Genomic DNA, 23,632 nt, shown 5'->3' on the forward strand with positions numbered 1-23,632 from the left:
ATATTATACACTAGGCTGCCTATTACAAACATAAAAGTTACTGATTTCTTCATTCCAAAGTAAAATACATTATTAAGCTGCTATTACTGTATGCTTTTGTATCTGAATAGAGATTGAGGGTTGGGAGCAGAGAGTAAAATCACTCTGAGTTATTCCTTTGGATTTTTGAAGGGCGATATTTCACCTGTTTTAGGAGCGTTGTCTTCGTAGTTTCTGGGAAGTAAAATACTTTGTTCAGCATTTTAATGGATTAACAGACTAATGGAGGACCAGACTGCTTTGCTGAAAGCTAGGGAAGTCCTTAGCAAGAGCAGTCAACACTGTTAGTTCTGTCTTCATATCAACACTATTTAAAATTGGTATTGTTGATAGCTCATCATTTCTGAATGATAGCAGTTCACTGTGCTGATCTGAAAAGTTGTAGAATTCCTGGCTTTACTAGCAGTGGCTTGTAGTGCTGCAGTCTGAGGGGTTACTTCATTTTCCAGATCACTGAGTTGGTGCACCAGAGAGATGTTACGAGGTCACTGTTGAGAAGCAAGGTCGACAACTCCAAGTCCTTCGAGTGGCTCAGCCAAATGCGGTTCTACTTTGACCCAAAACAGACAGATGTGTTGCAGCAGCTCTCCATTCAGATGGCAAATGCCAAATTCAACTACGGTTTTGAGTACCTTGGTGTACAGGATAAGCTAGTACAGACTCCTCTTACTGACCGCTGTTACCTGACAATGACACAAGCCCTGGAGGCAAGACTTGGAGGATCACCGTTTGGTATGTTGGTACAGAAGAACAGTAAAAACTTAAGAGTATGAACTCCTACTCTCTGAAATGTATAGCTTTAGTCTAAGGTTTCAGAATGTTTTTAACTAAGATGTTGAAGAACAAAATAGTCTTTTGGGAGAAGGTGTAACAGTTTCAGTTTCCTTACTGAGGACCATTGGAATAGGCATGCTGGCAGATTATATGGTTAGGCAGTGGTACCTGAGACTTTAAACACTAAAACATGTTTCTCTTGCTTCAATATTAGGTCCCGCTGGTACTGGTAAAACAGAATCTGTTAAGGCTCTTGGACATCAGCTCGGCCGCTTCGTGTTGGTTTTCAACTGTGATGAGACATTTGACTTCCAGGTAAGTTGCTCAATTAAAAAAAATGCGGTCTTTGGTAACGTGTGCTAAGAATCTCTTTGGAACAGCCAGCGGTGTTTACTTTTGAAATGATCGTGTGTAACATTTAGCTGAGCAGGTTACCTATGAGTTGTACAGATGCCCTATAACAGAAAAGGCCTAAAGAAAAAGTGGGGTGAAAAATTGTTTGCAGGGGAGTGCGTTCTTCTGGTTTTGTTTTTTCTTTAGAACTGGTAGTTCAGTGATAAATTGAGGGAATGGAGTAGGAAGGACAGGAACACGAAGCTTAAGACTGGCTTTGGGAAAGTAACTTAAGCTGTTTAATTCTTCTTAGTAGTGTTAGTTTAATGAAGAACACAGGAGAGCTTGAGGCTGCATGATTACCAAATAATTACCTTTCATGGAAAAACTGTAGAGTTTGCCTCAGCATGTGAAGGATTACTCAAAACTAAAAAAAATTGCCCAGATATTGTAAAATTACTGACGTTTTCAAACTGAGAACTAGATGAAATTCCTCTGTTATCTGTAAAGCAGTTCTGTGAAGTGTTTATGTAAATACAAATATAAAACACAGATGAGGAATCCTGGTCCTTCCTGGACTCAGCTGGAGTGCCAGTATGGTTTTTTTGCTTGCTTGTTTGTTTTCCTATACAGCTGTGTTCTTTTAGGACCAGGAGTCTATTAGCCTGTAGTGGTAACCATAAGAGGGAATGGTAAGAAGTGGTAACCTAGAGAGGAGTAAGAACAGGGATGGCATGTGACATTCTTGCCCCTAGCTCTCTTCCTACCTCTTACTGGTGTCAGGATCAGTAAGTCCCAAGATTAAATGGGCTATTCACTATTCATGTTCCAGTGAATCTTTACAGGTACTTATTTCTCCCCTTGAATCCATTTGCTTCTGTAGTATTCTCTACCAACTAGCTCTACTAGTCTCTAGACCCTCCGTCATATTCTCTCATTTTGTGGAGTCCTGCTTTAAAGCTTATTCTTCGGTTAGAAGCCTTACAGCATCTGTCCATCCCATTTGCTCTTCTGAAATGCTTTGTAGCTCTGTAACTCCTGTGATAAAGCACAAGAACAGTACCTAGCATTAGCGATACCAACAAGCAAAGCATCTTGCAGTAGATATACTTCCACTGTTTTGGGAATACACCGTAGTACTGTAGTAACAAAAAGCAGCAAATATCTGAAAGTCAGTTAGAAATTTTTTACAACTCTTACAAAGAGTGTGACTTGTACAGATGCAGTTCCTCCTTGCTTTGGTACTGTTAAAGTACTAAAGTACTGTTACCCATTTCTGTTGCCTGTGTGTAGGCAAGAAGGATCGTGCTACTTCAGTGAATTTTCTTGTCTGTGTGTAGGCAATGGGACGCATCTTTGTGGGACTTTGCCAAGTGGGTGCATGGGGCTGTTTTGATGAGTTCAACCGACTGGAGGAGCGCATGCTGTCTGCCGTTTCACAGCAAGTTCAGTGCATCCAGGAAGCCTTGCGAGAGCATTCCAACCCTAACTATGACAAGAGTAAGTCACTGTTCACTTCTGGTAGTATTGTGGAACATCTTCAGTGTCCTCCGTGCTGTTTTGTTACTCAGTTACATTTCTCCCAACAGTCCATGAATGAAACCGCGTTCCTTCTCTTTTCAGCTGCAACACCTATTACTTGTGAGCTGCTGAACAAACAAGTCAAAGTAAGCCCTGACATGGCTATCTTCATCACCATGAATCCTGGCTATGCAGGCAGATCGAATCTGCCCGACAATTTGAAGAAGTTGTTCCGTAGCTTGGCAATGACAAAACCAGACCGTCAGCTGATTGCCCAGGTCATGCTGTACTCCCAAGGTTTCCGTACAGCTGAAGTGCTTGCCAATAAGATAGTACCATTCTTCAAGTGAGTACCAAGTTTGGTTCCTGTAGGTATATATACAGCTTATTCTAATGTTCTTTGCAACTCACTAAGTGCACTGCATAGCAGTAATTCCAATTAAACAATGGCATGTATTTTCTTGAATGTTATGTTGGTCTTTGTTGAGAGTCATATTTTGTGTCTCCTGATTCTTAGGCTTTGTGATGAACAGCTGTCCTCCCAAAGTCACTACGATTTTGGCCTGAGAGCACTGAAGAGTGTGCTGGTTAGTGCAGGTAATGTGAAGAGGGAGAGGATTCAGAAGATAAAGAGGGAGAAAGAAGAGCGTGGTGAAGTTGTTGATGAAGGAGAAATTGCTGAGAACTTACCAGAACAAGAGGTAATGTGTGTGTGAACTCTCCTCTTCTCTGACAAAGTACAGGATGCACACTAAGCAAAGCAAACATCCTGCAGCGTTTGGCAATTAGTGTTATGCCATGGAAGCAAGGTTCTGTTACTCAGAGGAGGTGATAATTGATAGCTTAGAAGCACTAAGTGAAAGAAGTGTTGAACTTAGAAGTCCACGAATAATAGTAAAAGATTTGTTTTTATGTGAGTAATGCATTCATAGTTTTCTTTGCTGCTCAGTTCTTCTCTAGTTATTTCCAAAAGTATATTGAAGAAGGGTAAGAAACTATAGTTGTATGAACTAAAAATCAACAGGAATTCATTATGTAGTTTGAAGGCAGAGTCCTCCATTAATGGTTGCTCTTACCAAGACCATGCTGGTTGGGTGCCTTATCAGTGAACTTTGTAGGGAAGTGCTCCTTGTTGAACACCCTCTCCAGAGTGGACTTAGCAAAAAAGCCTTAGCTAAAACATGATTCTCTCTGCAGATCCTGATCCAAAGTGTATGTGAAACCATGGTACCAAAATTGGTTGCAGAAGACATTCCGTTGCTGTTCAGTCTTCTTTCTGATGTATTCCCTGGAGTGCAGTATCACCGTGGGGAGATGACAGCCCTGCGAGAGGAGCTTAAGAAAGTGTGTCAGGAAATGTACCTCACCTATGGTGATGGAGAAGAAGTTGGTGGCATGTGGGTTGAAAAGGTAAAATTGAAAATTGCACAGTTGGAATTAATGCATGTGTAAGACTTAATATTCCTTTTTATTATGAATTTTCTCACCTTAATTGTGCAAGAAATAGAAGGTTCAAAGGACTACTGAAGTTGAGACTTCATTCACACATCGTTTTTTTTTTTATCACAGGTTCTTCAGTTGTACCAGATTACACAGATAAATCACGGATTGATGATGGTGGGTCCCTCTGGAAGTGGAAAGAGCATGGCTTGGAGAGTACTGCTGAAAGCTCTGGAACGACTGGAGGGTGTGGAAGGTGTTGCTCATATTATTGATCCAAAAGCAATCAGCAAAGATCACCTCTACGGTACTTTGGATCCAAATACTAGAGAATGGACAGATGGCTTGTTTACGCATGTCCTGAGAAAGTGAGTCTTCAGTAGCACAAATGACAAGTGGGGAGTAGATGTGTGCCCTGTATATTCTTGGCCTTATTTGGTCTTTATTCGCTGTCATCTGTAAAGCTACAATAAATGTTTCCTTCAATTACAGAATCATAGACAACGTGAGAGGTGAATTACAGAAACGTCAGTGGATTATCTTTGATGGTGATGTAGACCCTGAATGGGTTGAGAACTTGAACTCTGTTCTGGATGACAACAAACTGCTGACTCTGCCAAATGGAGAACGTCTCAGTCTTCCACCAAATGTAATGCTACTTTTTTAATGTGACTTTACGACTTGATTTCATACAAACTTGTTCCTTTTTTCTTGAGTTGTGCTGTTGCATGGTGGAACCCAACATTTTGTGTTAGGCTTACTCTGACTCTGTGAGACCACTTTACTGCATTCTGTTAAAGTTTAGGGAAGCAGGCAGTAATGATGAGTTTTGCCTGCAGTAGTTCAGTGCTGCCGGTTCTTCAGAGGCTAAGTACAAGCTGACTTTTAAAACAAGGTCTGGCTATGGGGTTGGTAATTTTTTAGGGTTTTGGAGGGAGTTCTTTTGTTTGTTTTGTGTGGGTTTTTTTGTTTGTTTGTTTGTTTAACTTCAAAATCTGTTTTAAACTTGTGTTCTTCAGGTGCGTATCATGTTTGAGGTACAGGATCTGAAATATGCCACTTTGGCTACTGTGTCAAGATGTGGTATGGTCTGGTTCAGTGAGGACGTCCTCAGTACAGACATGATATTCAATAACTTCCTGGCGAGACTAAAAAGCATTCCTCTGGATGAAGGTGAGGAGGAAGCTCAGCGAAGGCGAAAGGGCAAAGAAGATGAAGGAGAAGAAGCAGCATCCCCAATGTTGCAGGTATCATGAGTAGTGTGGTTTACTTCAAATTCCTGTCAGCTTCTCATAGAAAAGCTGACTGTGTTGTTAAATCCTTTTCCTTTTTTTAAACAAATGTTAAAATAAGAAGCATTCCAAACTCTAAACAAAATTACCAGAAACCTGGTAATCAAATGAGAAGCAAATGTCTTGAGCAGTGTTTGTCTTTCCCCACAACAGATACAGAGAGATGCTGCAACTATAATGCAACCATACTTCACATCCAATGGCCTTGTAACCAAAGCACTCGAACATGCTTTCAAGTTGGAGCATATTATGGATCTCACCCGTTTGCGCTGTCTTGGTTCTCTGTTCTCCATGTTGCATCAAGCTTGCCGCAACGTAGCCCAGTACAATGCCAATCATCCAGACTTTCCAATGCAGATAGATCAACTGGAGCGCTATATCCAGGTAAAGATAGTATGCTGCTGAGTGATTTTTCTATTTGATGTGTCAGAATTAGTAGCTAGACTTCATTTAGTGTACATGAAGTTGTGTTCTATTGCTGTATGAACAATAGCTTCTTTTGCTGCTTCCTACAGAGGTACTTGGTCTATGCAATCCTCTGGTCTCTCTCTGGAGACAGCCGTCTGAAAATGAGAGCAGAGCTTGGAGAATACATTAGGAGAATTACTGCTGTTCCGCTGCCAACTGCGCCCAACATTCCTATAATTGACTATGAGGTAAAACTTCTCTTATGCAAGCATTGCTGCTTTGTAGTCTTGGAAGCTTGATTTAGATTTTGGAGATGAAGTTGGAGAATAAAACACTAGGTTATCTTCAGTTTTACAGTTCTGGCTTTCCAGAAAGCCATGGTCTAAGCTGCACGTTCCCATAATGACATGAAATTCAATGCCACAAGTTATTGTGTGGTTCATAAGCACACACATTTGTTAACGAAGGTTGAACTACGTTCCTGTTCTAAGTTCTGATGGCATTTTTGTGTTCTTAGGTGTCTATTACGGGTGAGTGGGTGCCATGGCAAACCAAGGTTCCTCAGATTGAAGTTGAGACACACAAAGTGGCAGCTCCTGATGTTGTAGTACCAACTCTAGATACAGTTCGCCATGAAGCATTGCTGTATACCTGGCTGGCAGAACACAAACCTCTGGTACTCTGTGGCCCGCCGGGTTCTGGAAAGACCATGACCCTCTTCAGTGCTCTGAGAGCCCTGCCTGATATGGAGGTATGCAAGAGTGTGTGTAGTCATGTGTTGTGTGAGCAGCAACAAGTTGTTAATTTCCTTTAAAGAGTAAATTAGTCTTGATGTAGTATTGAAGTGATTTCCAGGCTTGAATGCAGTAGTGCTTCTGTCTTAATTAGTCATATGTCAGTGCAGCAAAAAAATAGAAATTATGATGAGCTTAAATTTGTTTCTCAAGATCCTCAGCCCAAAAGCTGATTCCTTCATATATCTAGCATCAATGAATGCAGGAGCATACCTCTATTTGATATTGAAAAATGTGTTGTAATGTTTTAGAACAGCAGTCATCCTTGAGAGTATTTAGGTAGAAAAACAGTGAAATAAGGCTGTGATGTTCTGCATATATGGTTGGGCAGGAAGCATTGCTGCCTGGTAAATGGAAAACCTGTGGAGGAAAGCATACAATTTACTATAGTCAGTAACTTGAGCAATAGATGGTGTATGTACTTATACTGTAGAAAACTAAGCTGTAGGATACCTGTTTTCCAGGACACCCTTTCAAGCTGTAGTGTAGTCTAACTTAACTTCTTTTCACTATTTTTAAGGTGGTTGGACTCAACTTTTCTAGTGCTACTACTCCAGAACTGCTCTTGAAAACTTTTGACCACTACTGTGAGTACAGGCGTACACCTAATGGAGTGGTGCTGGCTCCTGTGCAGTTAGGAAAGTGGCTGGTGCTGTTCTGCGATGAAATCAACTTGCCAGATATGGATAAGTATGGCACACAGAGAGTCATATCCTTCATTAGACAGGTTTGTTTTCCTTTGTAGTCACCTGCATCATAACAGTTATCTTCACAGAAACTTAGTATTATGCTGATTTTGTTTTTTTTGCTTTGTTTTTTTCCAGATGGTGGAACATGGGGGATTCTACCGTACATCAGATCAGACGTGGGTGAAACTGGAGAGAATTCAGTTTGTTGGTGCATGTAATCCCCCTACTGATCCTGGAAGAAAACCTCTCTCACATAGGTAATACGTTTGATAAACAGCTCTATGTAGCTACAGAATAGCAAGGTCAAAATGGAGGCAATGAGTATGGAATCCATTCTCAATATTCTTTTTTAATACTAGCTGTGCTTACATTGTATTCTTCACTTTTGAAGGTAACTGCTATTTGGTTCTTACTCTGACAGTCAGTGGCCTCGTTGTTATATTTGACTCACCTCTCTAAAATGCTGAATGCTTTTTGGTCCAAATCACTATGGATCCATCTTGATCAACTGCAGTTACTGTGTGAATTTTTTATCAAGCAGTGATTTAACTTGGCAGAAAAACAAGTAAAATAGTGTAGTCTGTAACTTGGCCTATCAGACTATCAAATATGTTAATCTTTCAGATTTTTACGTCACGTTCCTGTTGTTTACGTGGACTATCCTGGACCAGCTTCGCTTACTCAGATATATGGAACATTCAATCGGGCAATGCTGAGGCTGATCCCATCACTTCGCACATATGCAGAACCTCTCACTGCTGCTATGGTAGAATTCTACACAATGTCTCAGGTAATTTGTAGACTACAACCCCAAATTCTAATTCGTCTTCCTTTTTGCTAAATCACTTTAACAAGCATTGCTTGCCTTTCACACATATAATACTTGTACAACTATTCAACTAATTACTTGATTTCTGGTGAAAGCTTCTGAATGTGGCTAGCAAAGTAATATATGGCAACTCAAGGCCTGTAAAAGTATGGCACAATTTTGAGATGAAGTAACTGTTACATATATGCTATATATACAGAACTAATAGACGTTTGGGTTTTTAGGAGAGATTCACTCAAGACACGCAGCCACACTACATCTATTCACCTCGTGAAATGACTCGATGGGTGAGAGGTATATTTGAAGCATTAAGACCACTAGAAACCTTACCGGTTGAAGGGCTTATCAGGATTTGGGCCCATGAAGCATTACGTCTCTTCCAGGACAGGTAAGACACATGATATGGGGGAGAGTGAAATTTAAAAAAACAGTGCAAAATGAATTTTCCCCACTCCTTGCCTGCTTTCATTAGAAAGCTGAAAGCGTGCTTAATGTTAAGTAGCTAGACTGCTTTCCTTCACTTCAGCTTAACACTCTTGTGAATAGTAACTGCAGAGTAGAAACACTGTGTTGGTAGCACTGCCACATGAAGTGACTGAGTCCTTCCACTACAGAGGATTTGTAGTCATGATATTTTTTTCTTTTTCCAGACTTGTAGAAGATGAAGAGAGACGTTGGACTGATGAGAACATTGATATGGTTGCTCTGAAACACTTCCCCAACATTGACAAAGAAAAAGCTATGAGCAGACCGATCTTATACAGCAACTGGCTGTCAAAGGTAATAAATAGTAACAGAATAGTTTGGGAGCAGTTAACTGATGTAGCTCTTTTGCCTATATTAACATGGTAATTTGTGTTTTCCATTTGATTAAGCTGATTTCTGAGAAGTTCTTGCTGTGATTATCTGACACAAGTGACCACTGAGTTAATAGTTATTATTCCAGGGATGCTATCCTTTCTGTAGGAAGATACACCATAGTACATAAAAGCAATTTTAAATGATGTTTCTCTAGAATAGGATAAAACTTCCTGAAAGTTGCTGGCAGCTGCTGCTTTTGGAATCACTTGTATAAGAGATGACCCTTGACCAACTCTAACATTGTAAATTTTATGGTGGACTGTTTCTCTGAATAGGTAGATACTACTGGGCAATCTGTGGAAATATTTCTGCATCAAGTCATGAGTCATTCTGATCTGCTACCCTTTTCAGTGACCAATAGCAAATGCTTAAGAAAGGCTGTTTGAATGGGGGAGTGAGGGAGATCAAGTCTATCATGCTACTTCCAAGTCTCTTTGGTGACTGACAGCTCAAGCTAAGCTTATCATAGGTCCAATAGATAAAGTATTTAAACTATTAGGCACTGGAATGGGCTGCCAGGGAGGCGGTGGAGTCACAGACCCTGGAGGTGCTCAGGAAACATTTGGACGTTGTGTTGAGGGACATGGTTTAATGAGAACTACTGGTGATGGGTGGATGGTTGGACTGGGTGATCCTGTGGGTCTTTTCCAACCTTGGTGATTCTATGATTCTATGATACGTGCCACTATCAGTGGCACTTTAAGCTGTAGACATGCTCTTGTGTGAGTTAAATGAATACAGCATTCTTAGGCTTCTATTAGGGGATTACTGTATTAGATATTCTAATAATTCTGCTTTTATCTAATAAAAAATTGATCTCTGAACAAAATAACCTTCATCTTAAATTCCCTACTCTGTTGACTGATTCTTCTAGGATTATATTCCAGTGGATCAAGAAGAATTAAGAGACTATGTGAAAGCTAGGCTTAAAGTCTTTTATGAAGAAGAACTTGATGTACCACTTGTTCTGTTTAATGAAGTCTTGGATCACGTATTAAGAATTGACCGGTAAGTTGAAACTTCAGTTGCTGTTTGTGTACATCATATTAAGAGATTTTTTCCAAAGCAGAGCAGCCTGTATACAGGCTGAGAAAGGAGCTTAGTGTCGTTCGTGTCCATAAACGATCTTCTGGCCACTAGATAGCAGGATTCTAGCTAGAGGTGTGTGTTTTTGGTTTGGTGCTAACTTGAAGTTTAGATACTCAAGAAAAGACCTTCATTAAGTTGGTAACACTCGACCAAACCTGCTGTGTTCTTTTTTCAGAATCTTCCGTCAGCCACAGGGTCACTTGTTGCTTATTGGAGTCAGTGGAGCAGGAAAGACAACACTCTCAAGATTTGTTGCCTGGATGAACGGTTTGAGCGTCTATCAAATTAAGGTTGGCATGCTGGTTTCACTTGACAAAAACAGTCAGTTGAAGTGTACTTCATAAATACCTCTACAAAAGATTCTACTAAAAGGAAATTATTAATAACAAATGTTAAATCTTTCCAGGTTCACAGAAAATACACAGGTGAAGATTTTGATGAAGACCTTAGGACAGTTTTGAGACGTTCTGGCTGTAAAAACGAAAAAATAGCTTTCATAATGGATGAGTCAAATGTGTTGGATTCTGGATTCTTGGAGAGGATGAACACTCTCCTAGCCAACGGAGAGGTAAGGATATTACGATGTAAACATGTTAAGCACTTTTTTACCACTATAATCTACTATAAAATTATCTTTTGAATTAGGTTCCTGGTCTGTTTGAAGGAGATGAATATGCCACCCTCATGACTCAGTGTAAAGAAGGAGCGCAGAAGGAAGGTTTGATGTTAGATTCACATGAAGAACTCTACAAATGGTTCACCAGCCAAGTTATTCGCAATCTCCATGTTGTGTTCACAATGAATCCATCTTCTGAGGGCCTGAAGGACAGGGCAGCTACCTCTCCTGCCCTCTTCAACAGGTAATTGTTGTATATTCAAATGTACATTTTCAATCGTTAGGAAACAGTATTTTTTGGGAATCCTTCACAAATGCTTTGTATTCCAGATGTGTTTTGAACTGGTTCGGAGATTGGTCAACGGAGGCGCTGTACCAAGTTGGCAAAGAGTTCACAAGCAAAATGGATCTTGAGAAACCAAATTATATTGTGCCTGATTACATGCCAGTTGTGTATGATAAGCTCCCACAACCACCATCACATAGGGAAGCTATTGTTAATAGTTGTGTGTTTGTTCATCAGACTCTTCATCAGGTATGTTTTATTATATTGCTTAACTCGTGTTGTTCTCTATTCCTCAGCATCATGCACCAGTTTTCTAAAACGTATGGTATTTAGCATTTGAATAGGTTTAAAACCAGTGAATGATGAGAGTTCTTTCTTTCCTAAAGGCTAACGCTCGTCTGGCAAAACGAGGAGGCAGAACCATGGCAATCACACCACGCCACTATCTGGATTTCATCAACCATTATGCCAACTTGTTCAATGAGAAACGAAGTGAATTAGAAGAACAGCAAATGCATTTGAATGTCGGCCTTAGAAAAATCAAGGAAACAGTTGATCAGGTACGTATCTTTAAAACTTTGCTCTTTGTAAAGGTTGGGGTGATAAAACGGATCTCTGTGTTTAATCTGAATTCTCCCATCTGACAATCTAACTCAGGTGGAAGAGTTGCGGCGTGACCTAAGAATAAAGAGTCAGGAACTGGAAGTGAAGAATGCAGCAGCCAATGACAAGTTGAAAAAGATGGTGAAAGATCAGCAAGAGGCTGAGAAGAAAAAGGTAAAAATCATCATTACATCTCTCGTGCATAGTAAATATTCTTGGTTATAACAAGAACCTGTAGAGTAAGTACTTGAGGAAGTTCAGTTTCTAAAAAGCAGTGTTTTGTTTGTGAAACTTCCACTTAGGTCATGAGCCAGGAGATTCAGGAACAGCTGCACAAACAGCAGGAGGTCATTGCAGACAAGCAGATGAGCGTGAAGGAAGATCTTGACAAGGTGGAGCCTGCTGTCATTGAAGCGCAGAATGGTATGTCAGCATGTGAAGGGATCACGCTGTGGGATTGGATCTAAAACTGAAATCTGTAGTAATGTGCTTTGGTGTGGTCTGAGTTGGTCCTGTCTAATGAAGATGGGGGTACCTAACGTGGAGCTGGACAGTGTGGGAGAAATTCCTACTATTTGAACTCGGATTCTGTGGTGTTCGTAGTACTGATCTGATATTTGGTACTCACTATGGCTTGTGAGTTAATTTCTGGCTCATCAGTTTAGTTATTCAGTGTCTGTATTTGTGAAGAAAGCTCATAATCAGAAAGGTTGCTGATGCCTTTTGCAGTATACAAACAAATTTTATTTTCATAAAACTGGATAGAAGAAACATTCCTTACAATGAAGCTTTAAGTAAGTCATTTTGAGACAAGAGTAAGTTGCCTGTGGGCTGTTGTCCAGTTAACTTTTGTAAAAGTTTGTCTTGTGACATGGTAGTTTTGAGTGTTTATCTGCTACCTCAGCTTCCTTTGAAAAGCTTGAAGCATTTTTACAGATCCAAGATCCTTTAGCAGACTCTGCTAACGATTTGTTTTCCTCTTTCAATCCACATTCATCATCTTCCTGACACTGGTTAGCTGTGAAGTCCATAAAGAAACAGCACCTGGTAGAGGTCCGTTCTATGGCTAATCCACCTGCAGCAGTGAAGCTAGCACTGGAGTCCATCTGCCTACTTCTGGGTGAAAGTACAACTGACTGGAAACAAATACGTTCCATCATCATGAGAGAGAACTTCATTCCAACTATTGTTAACTTTTCTGCTGAGGAAATCAGGTAAAGTGCGAGAGTATCTTATGTGAAAAAACTATTCACAAAGGCATGGGAGGTCTTAATTGGACTTTTCCCTCTTTGTAATTGCTTTTGTTGTACTTGACTTCTTTTGAGACTACTCCTGCACTTGCTACAGGGAACAGATTACTGCTGCAAAGATGCACTGTACAGACTGGGTCAAAACAATTGCTGTTGGGTAACTTCAGGACATAATTCCAAATCATTGTGCTGCTGTCCAAATTCACATTACTGTTTTAAACTGGTCTTCCAGCAATGATAGACCAGGTTGCTCAGGCTGACGTAGCTGCTCCTGAGTCTGAGCAGGAGGTCAGATGAGACCTCCTGAATTCCCTTGCAGCCCCAAATTATTCTGTGATCCTTTGAGCAGAGTTAAGCAGTTTGTGATGAACTGGTCATAAGAATTTGTTAAATAGCTTTTTATTACTCATAAACTATAATTTCTGATACAATGTCTTAAACTAATCAAAACAAGTCAGCTGCCAGTCACCAAAACTGTTGGAACTGTTCTCGTAAATTGTGAAAGGCAGACCACACTCTGAACACCTGTGTGCTGACCTTCAGTGAACTCATGCTGTCTCTAATAACTTTCCCCTTTTCCCTTGCAGTGATGCCATCCGGGAGAAGATGAAGAAAAACTACCTGTCAAATCCAAGTTACAACTACGAAATTGTAAACAGAGCATCACTGGCCTGTGGGCCAATGGTGAAATGGGCAATTGCACAGGTAAAGTTAGTACTGTGGGAAAGAACATATGCTGAAGAGTGTGCATAAAGGTGTATGGCAGAGTCTGAAGGCTCTGAATTTGCCTGTTTCAGCTAAGCAAGCTACTTTGCTTGAAAGGCATGGGTAGAATATTCATATGAATGTTTATGGGTTCTATACTACTGTGCCAGAGATATACTTTTTGCACCAAGAAACTTCAGATTTACAGTGAAGAATAGGTGATCCATAGGTGATCCTTTCTCTGTTGTTTTACTGTGCAAGATAATTTTTTTTTTGAGCTTTCAGTAAGATGTGCTGGAAAATGCACTGGAATCCTCTTACTGAAATCTCTGCTGTTTCCATCTTGTTTCACAGTGGGGCATGTTCACAAGCAACTCTGCTGAAGTCTTAGACTTACTACTTAGATGTCTAAGTAGTAGAATCTTAAATAAATAGGCTTCTGGGAAAGTGCACTCCTACTGAGAGACTTAAGGTAGTTTTACTCGCCTGTTGACTTGATAAAATAGTGCTTGCTGCAAATGGTAGCGATGTGTAGAGATTCAGTTTAGCTTCAGTCTATCCAGTAGGTCCTATCCTAACTGTTCTGTGGCTTGGCTGTACTGAATTCTTTACTAGGAAAGACAGATGAGCTCAGTACAGGTATGAATGAATAACGAAATATTTCTGTAAAACAGTGTTGCATACTAACCAATGTGGTCTCAACCTTTTTAGATAACTTCTTATGAGTCTAGAGAGCAGTAAAGGTGTATTGCAAAAATCAACCTTTTTTGTGCTGAGATTTGGATTAAACTGAAGTCTTATGGATTTTCAGACAGTCTTATGTTTCTGTTAAGTAGCTGTTAGTCCTTCTATGAACTGCAAGTACTTCAGCTTAAAAAGATGAAATTGACAGTGTATACCTGAATGCCGGGGTTCTTGGTGACACATTTTAATATGGAAAGTACAAAAGGCCTATTTATTGTTAACAGCTTAACTATGCTGATATGTTGAAAAGAGTGGAACCTCTACGCAATGAACTGCAGAAGCTGGAGGATGATGCCAAAGATAACCAACAGAAAGCAAATGAAGTGGAGCAGATGATTCGTGATCTTGAGGCCAGCATTGCTCGTTACAAAGAAGAATATGCTGTACTAATTTCAGAAGCTCAAGCTATTAAGGCAGACTTGGCTGCTGTGGAAGCAAAGGTAAGACTTTATATATTTTAGTTTTCTATTCTTTCACCTTTGATAGTCAAAAATTGAACCACTCTTCAGAATCATGCTGAGTAAACTGAGCTGCTTCCTCTTTACTGTGCATCTGAACTATCTGCTTAATCGCTGGGTCTCACAAAGTTTCTTAAGCTACTGAAACCTGGCTAGAGTTAGAAACATCCAGCTCTTGTTGCCAGTTAGATAACAAGACAGTTTACATCAGGCTTAAAATAAGCTGAAACCCTTGCAAAACAGCCATGGATGTAGTATAATATTGTAACAAGACTTCATATTTTTGGAAGAGTTCCTTAGTCTTATTTGATCTAACCACTAGCACATCACTACTCTGCTAGTACTTAACCTTTCAGACTTTTCAAGATAAGAGTTGAATACTAACGTAGTGAATTAACACTGGAGTGCACACACACGAATTTAATTTCATTCTGAGCTTCTGCATTTAAATTGGACCCTGAATCAGTGTAATTAACGTTCCTTGAAATGTTTAATATTGGAATTATACATCATTTAACGAGACTACTTTGCTTACTCCAAGGTGAACCGTAGTACAGCTCTTCTGAAGAGTCTTTCTGCTGAACGTGAAAGATGGGAGAAGACAAGTGAAACCTTCAAGAACCAGATGTCCACTATTGCAGGAGACTGCTTACTTTCAGGAGCTTTTATTGCTTACGCTGGTTACTTTGATCAGCAGATGCGTCAGAACTTGTTCACTACATGGTCTCACCATTTGCAGCAAGCAAATATCCAGGTAAGGACAACATTGTGACAGCTTAATCGTAAGTCAGTTTCCTGTAGCGGTTCAAGAAGGTTTAAGGTTTCTTAAGTAAAGAATGGGACTACTGGAGAAGTGTAACTTGCAGAGCTGCATTTACTCAAAATGCCTTCACAGTCTCTAGTCAGGTACTGACAGTATGTGCTTCTTGCAGTTCCGTACAGACATTGCGAGGACAGAGTACCTTTCCAATGCAGATGAGCGGCTTCGCTGGCAAGCAAGTTCTCTACCCGCAGATGACCTGTGCACTGAGAATGCCATCATGCTCAAGCGGTTCAATAGGTATTTCACTCTAAGATCCAGAATTCTGGAAGTGTTCTCACAGAAGGCAGGCTTTTGTACCCATCAGAGAATTACAGTAACTGTTTCAAAGCATCTGAATTCATAAAGCTGCTTACAGGTTGTCTGCAGTCAGAACTCAAGTAATGACAGTGGTGTTTTTTTTGTTAACTTAGGTATCCACTGATCATTGATCCCTCTGGACAAGCTACAGAGTTTATCATGAATGAATATAAAGACCGTAAGATAACTCGTACTAGTTTCTTGGATGATGCTTTCAGGAAGAACTTGGAAAGCGCCTTGAGATTTGGTAACCCGCTCCTGGTTCAGGTTAGTTCTGTGATCACGTAGAAACTGCTTACAGTTCTTGAATTCTTTCCTGTTTACTAGTCAGTTTGCAGTCTTTCTGTTAGTCAGATGCAAGTAATCTAACTTTCAAGGTATTATTTCATCAATACAGAGTAGTATGTGAAGTATTAGTCCTGAGAAAAATCTTGAGGAAAAATGAGATAAGCAGTCAAAAGAAGCCATTTCCTTTTTCTACCTTCTTAATGCTCTTATTATCAGATGATCTTTTTGTACACGAGACTTGCAGCCTGTCTATTTCCTTCATCCTGTATGTTGTCTCTAGTCATAGTTATTAATGGCTAATATGCCTGGCTATCCAGAATTAATCTGTTCTGAGTGGTGGGAAGAAATGCCAGTAGTGGTTGGCTTTCACTTCTGAGATTTTGTTTCCTAGCATAGAACTGGGAAAACATGTTAGCTCACAGATGAGATCAGCAGCTATTACTTGTGTTGCTTAGAATAGGACCTATTATTCATTTAAACTGACGCAGCTAGGCCATTAGCAATACTCTTCTACTGAGGCCTTGTATAGTAATAGCATAAACTCCGAGCTTCTGTAGTTCAGCTACAGATGGAAACGTGAATGTGGTCTGTATTCCTAACTAGCTGTAAATGGATTGCTACCAGAGCGTTAGCCTTAGTTGGATCAGGAGTTCAGCTAGAGATATGTGTAAGTAACAGTTTGTGTAACACATCTCTGCTTTTAGGATGTGGAGAGCTATGATCCAGTTCTGAATCCTGTTCTGAATCGTGAAGTCCGAAGAACTGGAGGCAGAGTTCTGATTACTCTGGGAGACCAAGATATTGATTTGTCACCATCCTTTGTTATCTTCCTCTCCACCAGAGATCCAACAGTAAGCAAAACTCAGAGTTCTCCTATTGGTATAAATGGTGTGTCAGTGAGCTGAGGAAGTTTTTCATGTTTTCTGTGATAGGTTGAATTCCCACCGGACCTCTGCTCTCGTGTTACATTTGTGAACTTCACAGTAACTCGCAGCAGCTTACAGAGCCAGTGCCTGAATGAAGTCCTGAAAGCTGAAAGACCAGACGTTGATGAAAAACGCTCAGACCTCCTCAAACTTCAGGGTATGGTTACCAAAATTAGAGTAACTTCCTCTTTTCTGAAAGAATACAGTGGTTTAACTTTAGCTGTAGACATACACAGTAAAATACTTCTATAGGTGATGCCCTTGCTTTTTTTGTATGGCCAGGAGCAAAATGTAATCCTTAAAAGCTACCACACCTATACAAGTATGTAACCTAATTTTTCTTCTGATTAAGGTGAATTTCAGCTGCGTTTGCGTCAGTTAGAAAAATCCCTACTACAGGCGCTTAATGAAGTGAAGGGACGTATCCTGGATGATGACACCATCATTACTACTCTTGAGAACCTGAAGAAGGAGGCAGCAGAAGTTACTAGAAAAGTAGAGGAGACTGATATTGTCATGCAGGAAGTGGAGACTGTTTCACAGCAGTACTTACCCCTTTCGACAGCATGCAGCAGTATCTACTTTACTATGGAGTCACTGAAACAGGTAGGATGAGCTCTTCCTACCAGAAATCTCATGTAAATATTATTCAAAGCTAATTTGGTACTGCCTAATTCCTGTCCCAGCTGCAGTGTTACAGTTTTGTAGGCATAAGCCGTTGGCTGACAAAACCAGCAGGATTCTAGAGAGGAAACCAAACTCTTTTGTGTTTCAGATACACTTCCTGTACCAATACTCTCTCCAGTTTTTCTTGGACATCTACCACAATGTCTTGTATGAGAACCCAAATCTGAAGGGAATCACAGACCATACTCATCGCCTCTCGGTTATCACAAAGGATCTCTTCCAGGTTCAGTATTTTACTGAGTAGATACACTAATAATTTTTGAAAGGTGGGAGTTCAAGGCTCCTGATGCCACTAACTTCACTCTTTTCTTAATAGGTGGCTTTCAATAGAGTAGCACGTGGCATGCTGCATCAGGATCATATAACATTTGCTATGTTGTTGGCCCGGATTAAACTGAAAGGCACTATTGGGTAAGTGTTTTCTTACCTCACTTGAGTTGAAAAAGGGAGGGATGTGTTGAAAACAGCATTGAGCTAAAGTTTTTTGTTCCCTTAACATTAGGGAGCCTACATACGATGCAGAATTCCAGCATTTCTTGAGAGGAAAGGAGATTGTACTAAACACTGCATCCCTCCCCAAAATCAACGGTTTGACTGTAGAGCAGACAGAAGCAATGATGAGGCTGAGCTGCCTTCCTGCCTTCAAGGACCTTGTTTCCAAAGTTCAAGCTGATGAGGTAAGCGTTGGCTGGGTTGTTCTCCTGCACCCAACTACTTGGCTCAGCTTTTTAGCTTTCTGATTTATAAGAGCTTCATGCTACAAATAAGTTCTCCTGGTGGACAGGGGATGTTTCAAATGAAGGGCTAGTAGAACTTGGCCTCTGTCAAGTTCAACTTCACCATAGCTGTCTTTTGTTTATTACCCAAAGCCTATAAGTAGCTGAATACTGCAGTACATTAAGTTCTAGATTTTAAGGCTGAAACTGGAGATCTCTGTTGCATCATGAAGAGGACCTAAACCATACAGCACACTTTTAGTGCTGTGAAACTCCATTTCTTTGCCGTTTCTGTAAATACTTTACCTTTTCTTTCAATACAGCAATTCTGTATCTGGCTGGATAGCAGTTCACCAGAGCAGACTGTACCGTACCTTTGGACTGAAGAAAAACCTGCAAGTAAGTTAAGTTGCACTATTGCCCACACCAGTCCTACTGTACTGACTTCAGTCTAAGTAGAACTGATGAGATTTTAAAATAATACTAAAATACAGCTGGAATGGGAAAATCACAGACTTGGGACTGTGGAAGAAACTTGGTCTGTTCTTAATAAAGAAAAAAATCACCACTTTTATAGGCAGCATTTGCAGGCAGGCGTTACTGTACTTTGTTCCTGCTCCCTGTTCTGAGATCTGCACTTCCACTTCTACTAAGCACAGTAGTCTAAAAGGCTCCAAGTTTGATATATTTTCTGAGGAAAGGTCTGTTCTACTATAATGTTTTCTCCTGCAGTTGCAGCTAGGCACCAAGTCTGAATTTTTGCTGCAGTAGTTGTGAGAGCTAATTCATTAAGTGTTGCTTGCATCTTTGGAAGTAACCAGTGCCCCTCAGTTACTCCCCTGTCTAAAAGTTAGTGCTAGGAAGTGCTTGCCATCTGTGGTTATGCCAGACTCATTCCTGTAAGCGATTTTGTATGCTAAGGTTTCTAAGCTGGTACTCATTAGATACTGTAAGGCTGCTTGACCATTAACTGAAGTGACTTTACATTACCTATCCTGTCTATCCTGGACGAGTATATAATACTCAAAGTCCTGCGGAGCAGCAGATTATTGAATGAGTGAGATAATGGGAAGAGATCTGTTGTCCCTGAAAGTTTAAAATCACATCATGGCAACTCCAGACCATAGGTTTTGTGAACAGGTAGTGTTTCTGTAGAAGCATTTTATCAAGTAGGCTTTTAAAAGGCTTGCAGCATGAGAAATTGAGGAAGTAGTTAAAATGTCACAGAAGACAAATGAGCTGAAGCTGGTACATTTCTGCTTACTGTTAAAGTGAACACAGAGTATAAGCATTCCATTAATATGTTGCAGCAGGTCTTACAGAGGGGTAATTACTCTGTAAATATTTAGTGTTTGGAGTGAGATGGGAAAAAGAGAAGGGAGGATTGAAAAGAAGGTATGGAGGGTTGAATTTCTTACCTGTCCATCTAATTCTGTTTCCCCTCTCCAGCTCCTATTGGACAGGCCATTCATCGCTTGCTTCTGATCCAGGCCTTCCGTCCGGATCGCTTATTGGCAATGGCGCATACATTTGTTTCAACAAATCTTGGAGAATCTTTCATGTCCATTATGGAGCAGCCTTTAGATCTGACGCACATTGTGGATACAGAGGTAAGTTTCCTGTTAGTGAAAGGATAAAACCCCAAGGTAATGCTCTGTGCTGCTTTGGGTGAGTTCCAAGTAAACTTGTTCACGGAACATTTCTTCCCCTTGCCCTTCTGCCTGTGGTATGAAGAATGGATTATTTGCCTATTTGGTAAAAGGAAAATGAGGATAACATAATGACTTTAGCTGACCAGAGGGAGGAAAGGCTGAGCTTCATGCATTCGTGTGTTCACACAGCGGCTGCTTCATCTTATTCAAAATTCTTGTACAACAGGTGAAACCTAATACCCCTGTGCTGATGTGTTCAGTGCCTGGTTATGATGCCAGTGGTCACGTTGAAGACCTTGCAGCTGAGCAGAATACACAGATTACTTCCATTGCTATTGGTAAGAAGTTAACATTTTTCATTATCTAAGCATAAATAAAATCGTTAGCAGAGAGCTTTAGCAACTTTCTGTCTTCCAGGTTCTGCTGAAGGATTTAACCAAGCAGATAAAGCAATAAACACAGCGGTGAAATCTGGAAGGTACGTTCTAACTGTTTTTCAGCTGGAATGCCACCTGACAGGGAGGCTGGAGTGGGAGAGTAATAATCTGTTGCCTGAACAGATAAAACTGTGAAGAAAAGATCTGATCTTCTGAGCTGAAATTTATAATAATTTATGTACAGCTGTTCAACTTAAGTATTTTCAGGAGGAGAGGTAGGTTGTAGCTGCAGAACTGGATAGGTAGCCCATTTACAGTAGTAACTGATTCTGTATAATAGAAGGGTTTAAAAATGGAGGAAAACCTGTAGCATTAATATCAGATTCTATTACTCTTGTGATAGTGACCAGGATCCTTGAGCTGTACACTAAAAAATGCTCCGTCTGTTTCAAAACTTCATAGGTGGGTAATGCTGAAGAATGTTCACCTGGCTCCTGGCTGGCTCATGCAGCTGGAAAAGAAGTTGCACTCCCTGCAACCCCATGCTTGCTTCAGACTCTTCCTTACCATGGAGATCAATCCAAAGGTAATGCTGATCTGAAATGTGATGCTTTGGTACAGTAACTGGCATGAAGAACCAAGAATGCTACCCAGGGAAGGATTTCTCGTGACTGCCTCTCTCCCTTAGCAAAAGGAGAATACATGCTGGCAGGAGATGGTTTTAGTTATTTAACTGTACCTGAAAACTTCATGTAATTCCTTCCACTGATGACCCCACCTTCCCAAAGAAAGGCAGGACTCGCTGTGTGAGCTCAGAATGAGGTTTTGAATCTAACAGTAATGCTATTAGAGGGATGTAATGTAAAGAAGACTGAAGGAGTTGGATTTGAGCTTGTTGATCTTTTCTAGGTGCCAGTGAATTTGTTACGTGCTGGCCGAATCTTTGTGTTTGAACCTCCTCCTGGCGTGAAGGCAAACATGCTGAGGACTTTCAGTAGCATTCCAGTATCTAGAATGTGCAAGGTAAGGCTGTGCCTTCTGTGGGTGAATGCATTTGTTAGAACTGTACTTTAGAAAGCTGGCAAAACCTCATCTTCTAAGATGTACGTAGAATGTCTTGTTCATGCAGAAGTAAAGTAGTTGCTCCATCTGTTGGTAGAACATAGTTTTGGTAGCAGTCTAGTACTAAATGAGCTATTTTCTAGCCTTTTTAGAAGGCTTTTTCTTTATCAGTTCACTTGGGTAATAATGTTTTTTTTTTCTCTACTTCCTAGTCTCCAAATGAACGTGCTCGTTTATATTTCCTGCTTGCCTGGTTCCATGCCATTATCCAAGAGCGTTTGCGCTATGCTCCATTGGGTTGGTCCAAGAAGTATGAATTTGGAGAATCTGATCTGAGATCTGCCTGTGACACAGTAGATACGTGGCTGGATGACACAGCAAAGGCAAGTAATTCTGTACCCTAGGCATAGGTATTATTTGATTACTAAAATTTTTCAGTCATGTAGTCTCTTCTGGAAACCTTCGGCTACTTAGATGAGTAGGCTTAAATAATCTGCTGGCAATTTTATGTAGTTGCTGAGTATGATTCCTCTGTCAGAGGAGAGGTGAGGAAGATGGTTCCCTGCTAATTGCAGTGCATTTTTCTTACAGGGCCGCCAGAACATTTCACCTGATAAAATCCCCTGGTCTGCCTTAAAGACACTGATGGCACAATCCATCTATGGAGGCCGCATCGATAACGAATTTGATCAGCGTTTGTTAAACACTTTCTTGGAACGTCTGTTTACTACTCTGAGTTTTGACAGCGAATTCAAACTGGCTTGCAAAGTTGATGGACACAAAGATATTCAGATGCCAGATGGGATCAGGTATCGTTTTCCGTATCCAGATTTCTATGTACATTTCTTAAACTAAAACTTAACCCTGATCTGTTATCTCTGTGCTGGTGTTCAGCTGTGTAAACATTTGTCTTGGGCAAATAATTACCTTGTTAATCTAATAAGGGAAGGCCTTCTAACCAAAATTCTTGCTTGCAGACGTGAAGAATTTGTCCAGTGGGTTGAGATGCTGCCAGATACTCAAACGCCATCATGGCTAGGCCTGCCAAATAACGCAGAAAAAGTTCTTCTCACCACGCAAGGTAAAAACAGAACTTCAGTAATGACTTATGTAGATTAGAAGGCCAACACTTTAAATGAAAAGCAGATGAGAAACCTCAGTCCTGGTGAAGAACAAAACACTAGCTTTCCCCCCCTCTCTCAACACAGTTGGTTTAACTTCTGCAAAGTAAGTGCTTCAGCAGTCCAGAAACTGCCAAGAGGCTTGTGAATTCAAAAGCTGGTTACATGCAGCCTTCTAGATGTCAGGTTCCCATAGTTCTAGAAAGCTTTAATGTCATCCCCAGAACCTCATGCGGCTAGACAGTTCTGTATCTTAGGTCTAGATCGGGGGAGAGATAAGTCCTGGTTCTTGTATGTAGTCAGATGTTTTCATCTCAGTGCCAGTTCTTTTCTGACTAACAGTGTGCCTTTTCTGTGTTTTAGGCATAGATATGATCAGTAAAATGCTGAAAATGCAGATGCTGGAGGATGAAGATGATCTAGCTTATGCAGAAACTGAGAAGAAGACAAGAACTGATTCTACATCAGATGGTCGCCCAGCCTGGATGAGAACACTGCATACCACAGCTTCTAACTGGCTTCACCTTATCCCACAAACTCTAAATCATCTGAAGCGAACTGTGGAAAACATTAAGGTAAGAATTAAGTTTTGTCTAATGTGAACACAGGAACTGCGAAAGTTCTGATGTATTGGAGAAAGTGCATTGTGACTTCAAGCACCACCAATTAAGCTGTTCTGTGAGACAGTGGAACTTGTAACGGTGCTTATTCTAACTGCCTCAGCTACATCATGCCCTCTTGAGTTTCTTGAAATGCTCTTAGAAGTTGGCTCCGTGTTTTTAGGGAATTCTTTAAATCACAGGAACTGCTTCTGAAGCTTCTTTGTGATAAATTAAGTAGCACACTGGCTGCTACTTGTGATGCTGCCTTTACAGTTAGTGCATGCAAATTAATGTTAAAGTTCAGTGATAGTAAAGGAATATAAGGCAGCAGCTTCTGCTGAGTGATAGCA

General features: G+C 40.5%; 1 protein-coding gene across 1 annotated transcript in view; it reads left to right on the top strand.

Annotated features, from left to right (window-relative positions):
- The window catches only part of DYNC1H1 (dynein cytoplasmic 1 heavy chain 1), a 42,532-nt gene that overhangs the window by 15,716 nt on the left and 3,184 nt on the right, over window positions 1-23,632 (top strand). The window contains exons 27-73 of the mRNA XM_015287795.4: window positions 489-771; window positions 1,028-1,128; window positions 2,487-2,646; window positions 2,770-3,013; window positions 3,185-3,368; window positions 3,865-4,077; window positions 4,237-4,475; window positions 4,600-4,756; window positions 5,127-5,354; window positions 5,553-5,783; window positions 5,915-6,055; window positions 6,325-6,558; window positions 7,122-7,328; window positions 7,426-7,547; window positions 7,915-8,080; window positions 8,344-8,507; window positions 8,770-8,899; window positions 9,855-9,988; window positions 10,245-10,359; window positions 10,476-10,637; window positions 10,715-10,929; window positions 11,016-11,220; window positions 11,358-11,531; window positions 11,629-11,748; window positions 11,877-11,997; window positions 12,593-12,788; window positions 13,412-13,529; window positions 14,498-14,713; window positions 15,273-15,485; window positions 15,664-15,791; window positions 15,965-16,118; window positions 16,844-16,990; window positions 17,072-17,222; window positions 17,418-17,671; window positions 17,841-17,975; window positions 18,069-18,163; window positions 18,255-18,429; window positions 18,792-18,867; window positions 19,918-20,078; window positions 20,347-20,458; window positions 20,538-20,598; window positions 20,960-21,083; window positions 21,407-21,520; window positions 21,772-21,942; window positions 22,151-22,368; window positions 22,537-22,640; window positions 23,044-23,255. Of these exons, the coding sequence (XP_015143281.1) occupies window positions 489-771; window positions 1,028-1,128; window positions 2,487-2,646; window positions 2,770-3,013; window positions 3,185-3,368; window positions 3,865-4,077; window positions 4,237-4,475; window positions 4,600-4,756; window positions 5,127-5,354; window positions 5,553-5,783; window positions 5,915-6,055; window positions 6,325-6,558; window positions 7,122-7,328; window positions 7,426-7,547; window positions 7,915-8,080; window positions 8,344-8,507; window positions 8,770-8,899; window positions 9,855-9,988; window positions 10,245-10,359; window positions 10,476-10,637; window positions 10,715-10,929; window positions 11,016-11,220; window positions 11,358-11,531; window positions 11,629-11,748; window positions 11,877-11,997; window positions 12,593-12,788; window positions 13,412-13,529; window positions 14,498-14,713; window positions 15,273-15,485; window positions 15,664-15,791; window positions 15,965-16,118; window positions 16,844-16,990; window positions 17,072-17,222; window positions 17,418-17,671; window positions 17,841-17,975; window positions 18,069-18,163; window positions 18,255-18,429; window positions 18,792-18,867; window positions 19,918-20,078; window positions 20,347-20,458; window positions 20,538-20,598; window positions 20,960-21,083; window positions 21,407-21,520; window positions 21,772-21,942; window positions 22,151-22,368; window positions 22,537-22,640; window positions 23,044-23,255 (7,785 nt within the window). The remainder of the gene's footprint in view (window positions 1-488; window positions 772-1,027; window positions 1,129-2,486; window positions 2,647-2,769; window positions 3,014-3,184; window positions 3,369-3,864; window positions 4,078-4,236; window positions 4,476-4,599; window positions 4,757-5,126; window positions 5,355-5,552; window positions 5,784-5,914; window positions 6,056-6,324; window positions 6,559-7,121; window positions 7,329-7,425; window positions 7,548-7,914; window positions 8,081-8,343; window positions 8,508-8,769; window positions 8,900-9,854; window positions 9,989-10,244; window positions 10,360-10,475; window positions 10,638-10,714; window positions 10,930-11,015; window positions 11,221-11,357; window positions 11,532-11,628; window positions 11,749-11,876; window positions 11,998-12,592; window positions 12,789-13,411; window positions 13,530-14,497; window positions 14,714-15,272; window positions 15,486-15,663; window positions 15,792-15,964; window positions 16,119-16,843; window positions 16,991-17,071; window positions 17,223-17,417; window positions 17,672-17,840; window positions 17,976-18,068; window positions 18,164-18,254; window positions 18,430-18,791; window positions 18,868-19,917; window positions 20,079-20,346; window positions 20,459-20,537; window positions 20,599-20,959; window positions 21,084-21,406; window positions 21,521-21,771; window positions 21,943-22,150; window positions 22,369-22,536; window positions 22,641-23,043; window positions 23,256-23,632) is intronic.

Source organism: Gallus gallus, chromosome 5 (genome assembly GCF_016699485.2).
Source record: "Gallus gallus isolate bGalGal1 chromosome 5, bGalGal1.mat.broiler.GRCg7b, whole genome shotgun sequence".
NCBI lineage: Eukaryota > Metazoa > Chordata > Aves > Galliformes > Phasianidae > Gallus > Gallus gallus.